Source organism: Acanthochromis polyacanthus, chromosome 8 (assembly GCF_021347895.1).
Source record: "Acanthochromis polyacanthus isolate Apoly-LR-REF ecotype Palm Island chromosome 8, KAUST_Apoly_ChrSc, whole genome shotgun sequence".
Classification (NCBI taxonomy): domain Eukaryota; kingdom Metazoa; phylum Chordata; class Actinopteri; family Pomacentridae; genus Acanthochromis; species Acanthochromis polyacanthus.
The window spans coordinates 34,397,475-34,415,064 of record NC_067120.1 but is presented as its reverse complement, the minus strand read 5'-3'; the positions used below and the strand labels follow the sequence as shown (position 1 = coordinate 34,415,064).

Here is a 17,590-nt window from a genome sequence, read left to right as displayed (position 1 = left end):
CACAGGTCAAGGATCAAAGGTTAACGTCCTGTTCTGTTCTTCTCAAACCCACGGCGCTGCGAGGCCCTTAATTGCTTACTAGGATATCAGCAATCCCACCCCGGGGTCTATCTTTGAGCACCAGCGGGGGGAAAAGTGCAAAATCTATCGGCTCAATAACAACAAGTACAACAAAGGCCACAGCGTCCCGTCAACAGCAGCTGAAAAGCAAAGAGCGCTGCATCACCAGCATGAGGGAATTAGTTTGCGACATGAGGACATTTTGACCTCTAATACGACTTGACGGAGGCGATCAATGTCATTAAAGTTCTACAGTTTCTCTCACAGGTGAACAAATCCAGGCCAGAGCCGTCTCAAGATTGTTTTGATAGGAGCCCCTGATAAACTGGTTGAGGAGACCCAGGCTACATCCACACTGACATATTTACACCTAGCGTCCACAGATATCCAGCGCTGCAGGATCTCTAAAAGCGAGACATTTGGAAAAGCTGCAGATCCCGTTATAGCTTGAAACTGAATGGATGGGCAGAAAAATACACTTTCTGAAACAATGACTGCGTTTGTGTCCTGATTTGTAATGGAAGAAAATAAAGAGATTAGCATCGATTACCAGTTAATTCAGTTTAGATAATAGAGTAGACAACAGACTTTGTTCTTTATTCCAGCAGCTGCTGTGGAGTTAAACAAATCTGGGGTCTTTCTTTTGCCACTGATGTTTTATTTTCTATAACCAACCAACCTCTACTTTTTGTACCTTCACTTCAGAACCCAATTAAGTTCTGAAATGAATACTTGAGTAGTGAATTGATCTAATAATTGGTGATTAAAGCATCTTATATTTAATGTATGTAATATTTTTTTGGTCTTGTTTGGATGGCTGATGTCTTCTTGGGATTTTTTTTTTTAACTGTTAGGGACAAAATGTGTAACAGATTATTAGAGAAAGTAAGTAGATTAATCAAGTACAAATACTGTCCTGCTACTGTGTACTTAAATGATGCTCAACTTGACAAAGATCATCATTCTTTTAAAACACCACTTTAAAATGAAAAAATATTAATGTGGCTGTACCCACAAACACACAAAAGAGAAGACAAGAGAATGCCATGCAAAGCTACATGTTGCATGTTTGCGTACACAAATGCAGCATTGTACAGATTATGGCACACTTGCAACACCTCAACACTGCAGATGCTAACAGAGATTATGGTATTATTTAGTACAAGTTAACCCTGTAAACCTCAAAACCTGGCAGTGGGTTTGAACACCATGTTCTCGTCTGAAAAAACTGATAAAATTACACCATTTATGTCAGTCAGAAAGAATAATTCAACTTTCACACAGTCCTTGAACTACTCGTCTGTGGCCTGTTGTTCCATTAGAAAACCAAATATCAGCCAAAAACTGTGATATTTCATCAAAATAAAAAAAAATGTCAAAAAAACACTTGGGACAAATTAGATTTTGCTTAAAACAAAAAATTCAACATTCTTCCGTGTACCCATGAAGCTATGAGTGACTCAAATGCAACTCATGTTAACGTGACAAAAATTCAGGGATTGTTTTGGCTGAAATGCAGTCTGTGTTCACACAGAGCATGCATGAAAACAAATGAAGAATGTTGGAAGCAAAACATTTACTGCACGAAGAGTCACAGTTTTTTCGTAGGCGTTGTACTGTACATTAAATTCTGTGTGGAAACATGTTGGGAATGTTGATTCCAGGTTTGCATTGCAATAATTTTTTAAAAAATCTGAGCAAAAATAGGCAATCTAAGTCCACTGTCTGTCTGATACCCACTGTTGGCTTTGCAGGTCTTAATTTATCCCACCTGATCTGTGTGAAAAGATGTGATTGGCTGAAGTCTCCAATCATTAGTTAGATATTTCAAAAGGATGTACAGAAGTCTAGTTTCATCCTTAAAGATTATTATTAAATATCTTCTCAGTGTCCCATAAAAAACACGGCTAACCCACCTTTAATGCTGCATTCATGCCACCTCTTTCTGACCATCATTGCTAGCGTCAAAGCTGAGAAAATACTGTGTTTTTGGCTGAAAGAATGATGTATTTGCGTTGAAAGTGCAGGAGAATGGCCTGAAACAAATCACCCTGCTTGTATTTGGTGGAATTAATGCGTCTAAACCAAATCAAATATCAACTATCCGCTCATTTAACAGATCCATCAACTTTTGTATCTGCTTCCACTTTCTACAAACACAACATGAGATTATGTACAAATTAAAGGCCAGTGTCTGAGCACTCCCACCTCTGCAAAAAGGAGATTTTCCTGTTCTTATTGCTCTGCTGACTCTGAAAGAATGCAACATACGGTGAAGGCCACATGTCAATGCATGGCCCTGCCACTTGACAAATGTTATCTCCACAAAATATGAAGACACAAAACAAGAGAGCTGAGAGCCTTAACTGATCTCAGTATGTTCACAGTACAACAGGTTTACAGCAGATACAGGGCAGATTCAAGAGAGTATTATATAAATATGGTTTTGTGCATGTGAGACTGGTGTTTGTATCAGCAGATTTTGCTTTTAAGCTCTTAGTTTTTGATCAAATCACACAATCCTCACCAAACGTACACCTACATACTATATAGTGGACTGTACACCATTTTTCCAGTCTGAATGTAACAGATGGCACACTTACACATATAAGACTATAACAACCACATTTTAATAATATACTATACTTTACACTGTGATACCTTAATGGATGTGAAACTGATTTTTGTGTCTCATTTTAGTGATTTTGGTGTCTTATTCGTCTAATTTTGGCTCTTTTTGTCTTGTTTTGTGTCTTTAGTCAAATTTTGTATCATTTTGTCTTGCTTTTTTTGTTTAGCATCTTGCTTTTATCATTAATGTCTCATATTATTCATTATTTGTTTCGTTTTCATCATTATGTGTCTCTTTGTGTTGTCTTATTTTTGGCTTTTTATCAGTGTTATGTGCCTGGTTTGTTTTCTTTCATATCTTTAGGAAAATGTCTCCTTTCTGTTATGAGTGTTGGCTGTGTCATTTGATTTCACTTTGGAACAAAAAAAACAGATTTAGTGTTCAGACTGTGACACCTGGATGGATGTAAAACTGATCTGGCATCAGTTTTTACCAGAACTGAAATGTTTATTACTACAGAGTGGCTAAACTATAAAAAATAAATAAATAAGGCTCACGCTGTAATAAATCTACACACTCGCTCAGCTGTTTTAACTTATTCAATCTGTTGTTTTTAACTCTGTGATCACGTCTCTGTCCTTCACTCCTATTGGTTTTGCGGCACCTGTTAAAACGGCACAACTTGCAGCTTTATTTCTCGGTCGATAAAATGAAATTGGTCTGTATATATGAAAGCACTTCCACCCTAAAGTGCTTGGAAATGTGCCACCAGGCCCCGAGCAGACACGCCGCTGGTGGCAGAGTGACCATAAATGGTGCTGGGCCTCCTGGCTGGAAGCAGTTGGGGTTTGGGGGGAAAAGACGCTGCGACGTGAACACTCAACGTAAACCTGTTCAACCTCCTGAACCTCGGCTTTGTGTTAGCGAAGCCTCGAGGTATTCTCCAGCATGGCTCTGCTTAATTTCAACTTCAGGGAAATTCGTAAAAAGTTACGATGGAACTCGATCTGCGGCACGATTTTGGCAGCTGCGTAGGCTCTGAAACCAGCAGCGTTTTGGACTTCTGTGTATCATATTCTGCATAAACAGATGTAAAACGTGACTGCCTCTTAAATAAGTTCACCCTCCTCTGTTTTGTATCTAATTAAGCAAATATTAATGTGCTGCCTGCCTTAACCTTCCTGTTATCCTCATTTACAATCACCAAAAAATTTTGTTTGTTGTCTGAAAAAAACAAAAATTTTGCCAAAAAATCCCCCAAATTTCGGAAAATTTGCAAAACCTTCAGGAAGAAAATTCCAATAATTCCTTAAAAGTTTCCCTTGAAATTTTTATTTTAAAAAATTGGCAAGAAAATGCTTGTAAAATTTTCAAAAAATGAGTAAAAATCTTCCCAAAAAATCCTAAAAATATCTAATGTGATTCCATATATATATATATATCAGTAAAACTTCTAATATTTTCTTTAAGAACATTCACAAAAAAAATCTACCAAAATCTAACAAAATTTGCTGGATTTTGGTTGATTTTTTGTGAATGTTCTTAAATTTCCCAAAAACGTTTAAAATGTGGACATAAAATTTTATATTTTTTCCACATTTTCAAACTTTGAAACGGGTCAATTTGACCTGCAGGACGACACGAGGGTAAATAATCATTTTTGAATATTTAACCCTCCTGTTGTCTTCATTTACCGGCACCAAAAAATATTATTTCTCTCCAAAAAAAAAAAAAAACTCCAGAAATTCAGCAAAAAATTCACCAAATTTCTGAAAATTTGCAAAACCTTCAGGAAGAAAATTTCAAGAATTTCTTAAAAGTTTTATTTTAAAAAAAAAATCCCCCAAATTTTGCAAGAAAATTCTTGCAAATATTTTCAAAAAATAAGCAAAAATCTTCAAAAAACCCTAAAAATATCTAAAGTGATTACATATATATCAGTAAAACTTCTAATTCGCTGGATTTTGGTAGTTTTTTTTTTTTGTGAATGTTCTTAAGAAACATTTTTGTTTTTAACATTTCTTTTTTTCCCACCAAAAATGTTCAAAGATTTCCCAAAAATGTTAAAAAATGTTGACATTAGAAGTTTCACTGTGAAAATTTGTTTTTTTCCCCCTACATTTTTAAACTTAATTTTGACCCGTTGGACGACACGAGGGTTAAGAAGACAAATCAGTCACAGTCGGCCACACTGACGGTTTACATTAGACGGTTGGAAGTTTTCAGCCTCAGAACTGAATCAAAGGAAGCATCAGCAGAGGTTTAATGTGCCACAATAACAACTGGACTGTAAATCATGTGGACTGTCAATGAAAGGGGAATCATTTGGTATTTTTGGAATCAACTGAGCTCCAGTAGAGGCTGAAGTCATAAAAAGCATGTTGATATGGTTTAGAGGGAGTTACTGATATCTAAAAACAGGAGGTTACGACAACACAAGTCTGATATATCGGACTTTCTTTGCTTTAGCCGCCTTGACAAAACCTAAAACCCCTCAGAGATAACAGGTAATACAATGGTTGTTATCAACTTTCTTTGGTAACCAGTTTTTCTTTATCAGGCTCTGAGCGTGCTCAAAAAAAGGGAAAATTTAACCTGTCATATGCACAAAATGGACCCATTACATTCCGCCTACTTTACCCAAGAGGAACATCCATCCATCCACTCTCTATACACCGCTTTATCCTCACTAGGGTCATGGGGGTGCTGGAGTCTATCTCAGCTGACTTGGGCGAAGGCAGGGGACACCCTGGACAGGTCACCAGTCTGTCACAGGGCTACATATACAGACAAACAATCACACCTACGGGCAATTTAGAATAATCAATTAACCTCAGCATATTTTTGGACTGTGGGAGGAAGCCGGAGTGCCCAGAGAAAACCCACGCATGCACAGGGAGAACATGCAAACTCCATGCAGAAAGATTGGAATACTACGCCACTGTGCAGCCCCAAGAGGAACAGGTTGTTTTAATGGTTAGCTATGAAGAATATAAGAATTTATTCCATTAAAATGTGATTAAATCATTTTAACATGATGCTCAATTAGAGCATTAAGGTCTGACGCTGTCCCATAATAAAGGATGTATGGAAATAATTTAAGTTTCAGCCACATTGAAGTAAAATTAGTGTTATTGGTTATACAGTTGTGCTCATAAGTTTACAAACCCTGGCAAAATTTGTGAAATATGGTCCTTTATTGTATAAAATATGTTTGATCATGGAAAAACTTTGCTTTTGTTTGCGGCTAGTGATCAGACAAAGTGATTTATTGTCACGCAACTGTGTTCGCTCTGCTCATTAAAGAATGGTACATATTTTACAGGGTATGCAAACTTATGAGCACGACTGTATATTCTCTGTGATAAACAGAGATAGCCTCATTTTTCTAACCTGTGCTCTATCAGCTACAATACCAGCATTGTAAAATGGACTTGGCAACAAATCAGAACCAAATATAAAAACATATTTAAGCAATTTCTAAATCACCAACTGAATGCATGTAGGATCCTGTTACAATGTGATTCTTTCAGCTGCACGGCTTCATTCAGTAGGATTACTAATATGCAGGTTTGCAAATACAACGTATTCCCTCTGCTAAGATTCTGTATCACTCAGAGAGAATATCAGGAAACGGATTCATAAAAGGCTGGCGCTTCTTACAAACAATTTAAATCTGAAACAGATGCTCCTTTAGCTGTCCAGGAGAAGTTACCATGGAGTAATTTTACCTTAAACCTTCATCAAACATCTCTGGTTTGCTTGAAACTTTTTGTAATCAGAAACTATTGATATTGAAAATGGTATCTATGAAATTTTACATTGATATATCAAATACTTTGAGATACATTGTCTTTAAAAAAATCTATTTATTTTTTTAACAGACAGTCACCTACTTTCGACCTAATTTTTTTTCACACATTGAAATTTGAGTCCGAGTATGTTAAAAATCACAATATCTCAGAATTCATTACAGATAAAAGCGTGAAATATTCACTGTTATTTCACATAATGCCATTGATCCAGAATCTTTCATGCTGGACATGTAGGTCAAATAATCTCCAATTATGCATGAATTTGAAATATTTAAAAAAATATTTATTTTGTATTGAGCATTCTTTGTTTTGTTTTGTGTTATTGTGACTTGTAGCATTATGGCCCAAAAAATATCCCTGGTTGACTTCAGCGTTATCACTCTTTTTGTTAATGTGACCTTAAAGACGGGTCTTTTCAGGACAGCTTCATTTTTTTTTCTTTTTAATTTCAGCTCCTCCACAATCAGAGATTATTTGAGATACTTGTCCAACATAGCAGCAGTGTTGTTCCTGAGATATTGTGGTTCAACCACTGGTTTAAATTTCAAAGTGCAAAAGAAAATGGAGCAACAAGGAAATTTAAAAAATATTTTGTCTTGGAAAGTTTTTGCTACATTGAGTTAAAATGTGGCAAATATCAGAGATGGTTGAAACACATTTTAACTCAATGTAGCAATTTGTTCAAAAATTGTGATGGTTTGAGACGACATCACCAAGAGGACATCTAAAACTTTGGTTTCAGCTTCAACAAACCTCTCCAGCACATTAACGTTGCTTCATACTACAGCCTTCTGTGCTTTTACTATGACACCAGTTTGTAGAAATGATCTACAGTCATAAGACAAAATACATCACAGAACAGGCTCATACAAAGAACTCCACCTTCAGCAGCGTCATGACACAAAAATGCAGCCACTAGACACTAAGCTGCAATTCTGATGAGCTCATAGCTGAGATTTCTAACTTCTATCACTGCTTTATCTATCTTTTTTGATTGTCCATTACAGTAGCACAGTGTCTAATGGACTTGAACTAGTCCAAGGTGTCCTGAAGTGGCCCAACTGGAGCTGTTGCTATGAGCAATTAGGTCCTTTGCATAACGCCACCAAAACCTTTGTCTTCATCCCTGGCACTTTGTCAGACTTCCTCAATGGATGATGGAGGTTGTGCTTCGTCATCTATTCTTGTTTGTGATTTCCAAGGACAGAATTCGAAGGCACGGCCAAGGACTGGAGGATGTCCAGTCCTCTTTGGTGACCTCAGGATTGCGTGTCAGGTTTTTTGCAGATGATGAAGTTCTGTTAGCTTTGCCAGGCCGTGACTTACATCACCTGGGGGCAGTTTGTCAGATGAGGGTTAAAACCTCATGGTGACGGATTTGGAATGAACTCCTACCATAAGTTAGAAAGCAGTAATGTCAAACAATTTCCAACTTTTTAGGTCATGCCTCATGATTTTCAGTCCAATATATTAACTCTCTACTGGATCTTTTTTAGCTCTGTTTTGATGCTAAATGTTCCACCATATTTACTAACTAGTTGCTAACTTTGTCAGTCAGGCTGTTTGGCGTTGAGCAGGTAGAAAATAGTAGGTCTGTTAGCACTCTAAGGGTTGAGAAAAGCAGACTTTTAAGCCAAGAACAGAAAACTGATGGATTAAAGGATCGCAAAATACACATAAAACTTTTCACACTTGCACAGCTGCATGTCTCTGCAAACAACAATACTATAAACTGAATAACTTCAGTGTTTGTTTTGTAGTTTATCCAGAAGTTCTGATATAACTCAGGTGAACAGCACAATTTGCAACTCAGAAAACAAAACCATCGGGTTAAAGGATCCTAAAACACACATAAAACTTTTCACACTTGCACAGCTGCATTCCTACACAAACAAGACCACTATAAACCGAATATCGTCACCATTTGTTTTGTAGAAAACCCAGAAGCTCTGAAAAACAGCATCAGTGTCTTGAGGTTTGGGGAGCTACTGTAAGGAGAAGTTCTCGGTGAATGCTAGCAGGTGACAGTGTTATTAAAAAAGCAGCAGGAAGCGACGTAGCTGCTGCAGCCACCAGCTATCTGCAGTAACACTGACCGCTACAGGTTGTTTCTATCTGCCCGCTCTGATTTCATCACATAGCTCAACAGTGCAGGTGGAGCTACGCTAGCTAATGCTGCCTCTGGACTGTTTGTGTGTGTTTATTGTTGGTGAAGAGGTTTACAGTTAATGGTTTTAGCATGCTAATAAAGTTACCTTGTGTGTGTGTTTCCTAAGAAACAGTCCAACAGATACTGTAAAGACCATTAGTTCTAGAAGAAAATTAAACAATAGTTAGTGAGTAATAACTTATCTGATGCAAAGATATATTTACAGTTGGATAAACTGTAGAGCTGATATTGAATTAATCAGTTTGAGTCATTTTAGTAAGGAAAAAAAAGATACCAATCCTCCAATTCCAGCTTCTTCAATGTGAATATTTTTTAGTTTCTATATTCCTCTAATACAATTAACTGGATATCTTTCAGCTGTGGACAAAACAAGACATTTGAAAATGCCATCATGAGCTTTGGGAAACACTCATCCACATTTTCTGACATTTTGTTGACCAAAAAACTAATTTATAAATCAAGACAATCGTTGATAACTTTGTCAACACTGAAAATAAGCATTATATGTAGCTCTATTTGCAGACTGGCTGTTCCTGTCTACATGTAAACAAAACAAACCTGGTATTAACTTCAAATCAGTTTTGTTCCTGAATATTTTTTTTAATTTTTTCTCACCTAATTCTTGGCAAAAAAGCTTTTCCTGCGTAGAGGAATTCCTGATGCCGCATAAATCACCAATAACAAAATGACAAGGAAATAGCAATTCAGTATTTAACTTGATTTGTTAATTTAGATAAATTTAATTTACTGAAGCAACAAGCCCAGGGACAACACAAGTAAATTAGCTACTAGCTAACTCAGATGGTCTCATTTGAACTGTGCGTTGTACCCGTGAGGCTAAACAATAAAGTGAAAAATAACAGACATTTTTGGTCAGAAATTACATTAATGTGCACAGGTTTCTGTCACATAAGGTAACACAGGCTCGTTGCCTTTCCTGAATGTGAACCGATCATGCAGGCTAATATGTGCAGTCCCCTCCCAAAGGCCAATCCTGACCAAGAAATACCCTGAACGTTGTTTTATTCATTTAATGTCACTTCACTTCATTTCTAGTCATTCAGCAAAACTATTTGAACTAAATACTCGAACACTCACACATTAATGAGACATGTAAAGTGCCAAAGACATCATTTGAAAGTGATTTTTTTTTTTATTTTGTTACGTGTCATTAACATTAATCTTTACTTAGGATGAGGATCTGAGGATTATTTTCAATTAATCAATCAGTCGTTTGGTCTATAAAATGTCAGAAAAAAAAAGAGAAAAATCCCAATCTGTGGTTCTCAGAGCATCTTAAAATGTCTTGTTTTGTGAAAATACACACAAAAGTACTCAGTTTACATTCATAGACACGTAAAAAAAAACAGTAAATGTTCAAAGTTTTGAAACTGATATCAGAAAATAATTTACTGGACTACTGCCATTAGTTGGTTCTCATAATAGCTGCAGATTATTTAATAGTTAACTAAAATAATCAATTAATCAATGCAGCTCTAACATAAACATGAATTATGACTATGTTGTGTTTTTTTTTTTTATTTACAGCATGTTTATCATAAAGCATAGCATAAATCCCCAGAAAATCTATTTGTATCTCAAGTTTTTCTAATTATAAGTCCTAAGAGCTTCATCATCCTTGTGGGTGCAGCTGTCTTAACAATAGTAATACTTTCAAAATAACACTATAGCGTGGTTAGTCTCAATATATATGTGGCTCTATCTGTCTAGCACCATTCTTGCTATTTATAAATTAACACGTGAATCATCTTTGCATCCAAATAAAGCAGAGACATCCAGTTTTTTGCAAAAATAAAGTCATCTTCTTGCAGTATTCATAAGCGTTAAGTCATTACGTTTGTTTAACTCGTGTTACAGGGTATGTTTGGGTGTATCTGTCTCGTTTCCGACACCAAGTAGATTAATCTGTGTCGGTGCACATCAGGGCAAGGTAGACACTGTGTGGCCTTGAACAGGAGAAAATTGGCACACTGGTCAAAATAGCATCCAAACCACAAGGGTGAGGGAACAGAGCAGGAGCTGGAACAACCAGGAGGAGAGAAAATATCCAGAATAGGCCTATTTATACGAGTCATCCCTGAACAATTGTGCAGTGTCACTTAATCTGTGCACTTTTCACAGACATAAAGACTCAATGTCCTACATAACCTCAACATGAAATGGCATGACTTATCTTTAGCAGTAAATCGCTGTGTGCCAACGCCACAGCTGTGGCACGAGTAAATCTAGGCACGATACGATGAACCTTAAAAAACACAGATTACAATGGAAGGCAACGTGAAACCACCTCCGCCACAGCTCTACCGTGCCATTAACAAAAATCAGCATTCATAAAAAGCGATTCACTGCATGCATCTACGCCACAGATAAATTGAATGAAGGCTTAAATTCAATCTGACCACCGTTCATCAGCAGGAACCTGATCAATTATGCAGTAACAGATCTGTGGGTTGTGTCTGGCTATCTGCCCGAGAGTGCTGACTTAAACAAATAACATTCCCCACATTTTACAAACTGTAGGACCACCATTTAGGGCTGCATGATACATCATACCAGCACTGACCTTGTGATGTGTGCAACAGTCACATAGCAGGAAATGTGATGTGGAGTAAGACGTATCAACTCCAACACAGTTTTGCTGCTTTTGCTGCATTTTTAATCTACAAGAAAAGTCTGACTGATAGTACATAAATCACCCTGATTTAAGGTTTCTTGCCTATAGTACAGTTTTTTTAAACTTCATTTAATAGACACAAGAGTTTGTTGACATGCCGGCTCCATATATGCACAGCAAAATTAGCAAAAAACAGGGCGGAAACACTAAAAATCAATGACTTAGCTTTCTACAATTAAGTGAAAACAATCAGCTGCTATATTGACATGAATCGAAAACTTCTGATGTAGACAAAATCACTTCAACTTGAGTAAATCTGACATTAGAATGCCCTATTTCATTCTTTCTAAAAAGCATTATTTGGTCTTATATCTGTCTGAGCTGCAGTAACTGAGTGGAGACTAGAGGCTTCTCTGTGCACAGCTAGCTAGCTTCTACTGTAGCCTGCATATGAGGCATTTAGGGAACATCTGTAAAATGTAGCATCTACTAATATGCAAATGAGGCATTTCAGGTACAATTTTATTCAGATTTTGTTTCTCAGAAATGCCATGAATTCAGATGAAGACTATTTTTAGACTTATTTTGAAGCAAAAATATGTATGTTAGCTGGAATGTAGCATAACACTGAAGGAAAAGAAGCACCCTGCCTGTATAATTATGAAAAAGCAAACAAAATAGATTGAAGTGAATAATTGTGATAAATAATTGCGGCCTCCATATTGATCTAAATAATTCTGATCATCATTTTAGCCATAATCATGCAGACCTAGTTGTAGTGACTGTATGGGAATATTTTGGCCACAGAACAGAAAAGATGACAACCAACAACCTGTTCTCTGTCAGCAGTGTCTAAAATTGTCACCACCACATGATATAACTTAGCAAGATTTGTTTCACCATATGAATCAGCACCACAAAGTCAGACCTGTATGTAATCCAAACTCAAAAACACTATTTCAGATGTCTTTCCCACCATACAAGAAAGTTCCCATCGAAAAGTAATATTTAAACTTTTTAACAAGTGTTTCATATTTTTTATGTAGATGGCCTTCTCTGCAAAATCATCACAATCATTCTGGACTCATTAACTCTTTCCAAATACAATTATTGAAGTCATTTCATAATATATATCAAATTCCAATATCATGCAGTCCTACCACTGAGGCCTGGGAGATAAAACCATACATCCTGGTGACAGACACTTCATCAGTACGAACAAGAAAAGTTCACTGCCGTTAAAGCCCAAAACGAAAACACAAAGTCGGCTGAACCATTAGCAATAGAAGAAGAAGCCATCTTTATTTGTCATAAATACATTCACCTTTGGTACGTCCCAGTTGGGATGAGAGCGCTGGGTCAACCATGACAAGATGGCCCCTGGGTTGCTCAAGGCCCCAACAATGGCAGCATTGGGGTTCTCTGACCTTCTGATCAGCAGCTTAAAGACTGAAACACAGAGCCACCACTGCACAATAAACATGAAGCCTGGTCCCTCTGGACTTCAGAAACAGCCAATCATATCCCTCGATATTGGAACCGCTTCACTCTTTACTACAGGTTTTCCAAGAGGTAACACTTTGCGTCCATCTGGGCCTTTCTTCTCCAGACTTCCCCTGGTGGAGGCTGCGGCAGTTGCCCTTTCAAGACGGGCTTCATGGTCAGAAAACACAGTCTACTCTGTGTTCCCCACCACCTCCATGCATATGGAGGCTGGTGCAGGGTCCACAATGGTAACACCCAATCCAGACCATCCACTCTGATCATTAACCTCAGCGTGGTACAACCGCTTCGTCATGGTTGCTCCAGAGCCAAGGTGACACATGATACACTTATTTAATCAAGGTAAGATGATTCCTTTATCCCTATTTATATGCCAAAGTACTTCTCACAGTTCATGGCCCCACCAGAAAACATTACAGGAGAAAGATTTTCTTGCATTATTTAACTTCAATTGCACCTGGTCCACCACTTGTCACATCTTGAGCCTCTAGATTCTCCTCAACAGCAGCTATGACTTCATTATGACTCTAAACATGGCAACCATGCAGTTTGGAAAACAGACATTGCAGGTCGGGTGATTGAAGTACATAAAATAACAGTTCAAAGCCACATTTGGCTGCTTCTGTCACCCGTGGAGCAACAACAGCCTCTTCTATTTTCTTTATTTGCAAGAAACTACCATAAACATTTGAGTTTTTGAGAACAGTATATACACTACTGTTCAAAAGTTTGAGGTCACCCAGGCAATTTTATGTTTTCCTTGAAAACTCACTTTCATTCATGTGCTAACATAACTGCACAAAGGTTTTCTAATCATCAGTTAGCCTTTCAACATGATTAGCTCACACAATGTAGCATTAGAACACAGGAGTGATGGTTGCTGGAAATGTTCCTCTCTACCCCTATGGAGATATTCCATTAAAAATCCACTAGAGTAGTGATTGACCACATTAACAATGTCTAGCCTGTATTTCTGATTCATTTAATGCGATCTTCATTGAAAAAAAAATATTTAAAAAATAAGGACATTTCTAAGTGATGCCAAACTTTTGACTGGTGCTGTATTTAATCAAGGTAAAATGATACCATTATCCCTATTTATATGTGAGGGTGCATCAGAAAGTTATCAGCCTCTCCAGAAAACATCACAGGAAATAGATTACTTAACTTCAGTGCATTTAGTCCACTGACGTTCAAGCTTTGCTATCTCTTCACAGAACAACAAGGTCTCATCTTGAGCCTCTAGATTCTCCTCAGCAGCATGGATGACTTCATTATGACTCCAAAAATGGTGACCACGCATTTGGAAAATAAGATAAAAGTAAGAAATGGTAGATCCGGTGATTAAGGTGCTTAAAAAAACAGCTCAAAGACACATTTGGCTGCTTCTGCCACCTGTGGAGCCTCGTCTTTTTTCTTTACTTGCAAGATATTATCATAAATATTTGAGTTTTTGTAAACAGTACAGACAATATGAGAATTTATAATATACATTTAATCAAAGTTAAGCTCCTTGTTTCCAGGTGAGGCTGAGAACTTTTTGAAGCACTCTTGTTTGTAAATTTATGCTTTTTTAATTGATATTTTGCATTAAATCTCCTACCTGTGTGCTTGATTGGTCAGTTAAAGTGGCTAAATTCAAATTAAAACTTTTGCCTCCTCGTGTTTACTAAAAATAGGTCATTAAAAATTATCATAATTATGGATATGTAATGAAATATTGCACTGTGAAAACATTTCTCAGCTGTGTCACTGGCCTTGTTGCCATCACCACTACATATTTGCCAAACAAGCCTTTCAAAATGCAGCCGGCCTGTATCCTCCGCTCTGATGTAAACAGTCCAAAGTGACCCTGCAGATGCATTTATGGAGATTTTTCACAGCCTCAGATTCACCACTGGCCTCCCTGCTGCTGCTGCTGCTGCTGCTGCTGCTGGAGAGGAGGTGGGCTGCCCTGACGTGTCGCCTGATGGAAAATATCAGGTCTCCACATAGATGTCCCCTTGTTTTGATTTAGGAGGTGGATAAAATCGGATGGCTAAAAGCCCCGCTGACAGCTTTTATTCGGCCGAATAAGGGACTGTCTGCGCCGTGCTGTTATTGTTACCCTGCCAGAGTCTGTCGATACACCAGATTTATTACAAGATCGGTACATTTGGCCTAATGCAATGCGCAGAGGCCTCCTTTTAGTCTCACAGCAGCTGGACCTGAGGCTGTTGTTCAACACAGATCTGAATGGAGTTGGACCGGTTGTTTCCAGGGCTGGAAAAAATTATTTCTGGAAAAGACTTGAGTCTGAAATCACGCGAGAAATCACCAACAATGCCATTATTATTATTATTTTTAAATATATTATTATTATTATTATTATTATTATTGCTGCCTTATATGTGGTGGGAAAACTACATAATTATAACATGACACTCGGGACTGCGTTGTAAAAGCTTAACAACAAGTTTGGCCGGTGTCCATCTTGTAGCCTGCTGTTTTTTTGTAGCTAACGTTAGCTAGTTAGCCGCACTGCTAGCTGCTGTTTTCTTTTCGCTAGCTGTTGGTGGTATTTGGGCTAGCATTCTGTTAGCTGGCTAGCTAGCTGCCGTTGGTTAAATACCATTAGTTAGCTTAGCGTCGCTGCTGCCTGTGTCCCCCTTCCAGTACGAACTGTGAACGGGGGGACGTCAGCACACAAACAACCAAATAAAACGCCGTAAATAAACAAAGCAAGGGCTGAAATGGGAAAATAAAGGGTGGATTTCAGTGTGGTGGTAATAAGAGCGAGGTTCGCGAGTTCACTCTGTGGGCATTCCTGTGCTGAAACAAAGCAAGGTTATAGGACAGGAGAGGCAGCTCAGACTAGATTTACCAGGACTACTGCACACGCACACACACACACAGCAACACACACTCGCAGTAATCGCAGTACTGTGTGTATGTAAGTGTGTATGAGACAGAGACCCCCTCCGCAACAACACAGTAGAGCTACATGAGGGATGAGCCGGCTGTCTAACCTTTGTAATGGACCCGCAGGTTGTTCTGTGACAGCCCAATGTAGCTGTATTTATCCTTGGGGCTCCAGGATCGGGGTAAAGGGGTCTCTTCCTCGTTTACAGCCGGGTAGAGCCGCTTCAGCCGCTCGCTCAGCTCCTGCTCCTGGTAGTTAAAGGCAGGATCCCCTAACGGCAGGCTTCCCGCTCCGAGCTCTGCCATTTTCCTTTCTTTTTTTGTTTTTGGGCCTCTTGTTTTTTTGTTTTTTGTTTGTGTGTCTTATTGTTCGTCTGTGTCTCTCCAGAGCCCCGCGTCAGTCCGCTGGAGCTTGTAGGCTGAGAGTGAGAGGGACTGAGGGGAGAAAATAGCAGCGGTGTGACATCCCCGGATAAGCAGCGGAGTGTACTGTAAGGCTGCCGCGGTGCACTTTGGGTAATGTCGTTTGACAGCACACTAGCCGTAATGCAATGCGTCTCTAAATGACTACACGGCTCCTCTACCGTTATACTGGCTCAGGGCTTCCTAGTGAGAGAAGCTACTGGGTAATGTAGTTTTATAGTCACATAAACTAGTTGACATTATTCAGAAACATACACTGTACAATAAATATATGTTATATAATCTATCTTCATTTTTTTACTTTACGTAAAAATTTGCATTTTTTTATTTCAAGTAAATTATTTGCAATGTGTAATATTAGCAAAATTTTCATAAATAATCTGAAAAAGCTTTATTGCCAAGTGAGCACACACACACAAGGAATTTATTTGGGAACTGAAACTTACAGGACTCATAAAAGTTAGGTTAACTGTAAATACAATTTAAAGACAGAAAAAATAGCTTCAGCCATATTGCACATATTACAGACGATCTATGAACAGGAGGAAACTTTCACAAATACAAGTTTATAAAGTGCTTTGAGACTGCAGTAGTTTACATATTGCACATGTAAATCAGTGGTTAGCACTGTTGCCTTGCAGCTGCAAAATACTCGATTCGCGTCCCGGCCTGGGATTTTTCTGCATGGAGTTGGCATATTCTCCCTGTGCATGCATGCATTTTCTCCGGGTACTCCGGCTTCCCCCACCAGTCCAAAAACATGCTGAGGTTATTTGGTAATTCGAAACTATCCGTAGGTTTGAATGTGAATATGCTTGTTCGTGTCTATGTGTAGCTCTGTGATAGACTGGTGACCTGTCCAGGGTGTCCCCTGCCTTCACCCTAAGTCAGCTGGGATAGACTCCAGCCCCCCGCCTCCCTAATGAGGATTAAACAGTGCATAGATAATGGATGGGTAGACATTTAAGTTAGTCAGGTTAATTTAAGTTTGTCAGGTAAATCTGCATAGTTAATGAAATCGTCGGGAGTCTTTAAAGAGACTCACAAGCCCCAACAATCAAATTAAGACCAAACAGGTGCACAAACTGCAAAATGACAACAAACTACCAAACCTTTTAACAAAGGTCATGAAATAATAATGTTTTTTTTATTTATTTAGGTTTGCCGCATGGCTGTTTTTTAGTGAAACCAAGTCAAAGCACAGTTATTTACAATATGCAGCACATTTTAAACTACAGGTGTGAAGCCAGAGTGCTTTCCAGTTGAGAAATAAGACAGGCCTCATAAATGTACTAAATAAATCTAAATATAAAGAAAGACTCTTCAGTGTAATTTACAATTATATATTATAACATAATACAGTTACAAATCTAGAATATTTGCAATTGTATAAAATGCACCTGAATAATTTAAACATTATACAATATTAATAATATTATAACTTACCCTGACTACCTAAATGGTAAGATCAAGAGTGTACAATGCCATGTACTGTAAAATAAATAAATAAA

At 38.0% G+C, this 17,590-nt stretch overlaps 1 protein-coding gene across 1 annotated transcript in view; it reads right to left on the bottom strand.

The window, feature by feature from the left end:
• The window catches only part of ranbp10 (RAN binding protein 10), a 65,338-nt gene extending 49,190 nt beyond the window's left edge, over positions 1–16,148 (bottom strand). Inside the window, exon 1 of the mRNA XM_022204540.2 lies at positions 15,764–16,148. Within this exon, the coding sequence (XP_022060232.1) occupies positions 15,764–15,962 (199 nt within the window). The 5' untranslated portion in view covers positions 15,963–16,148. The remainder of the gene's footprint in view (positions 1–15,763) is intronic.
• Between the last annotated feature and the right edge of the window lie 1,442 nt (positions 16,149–17,590).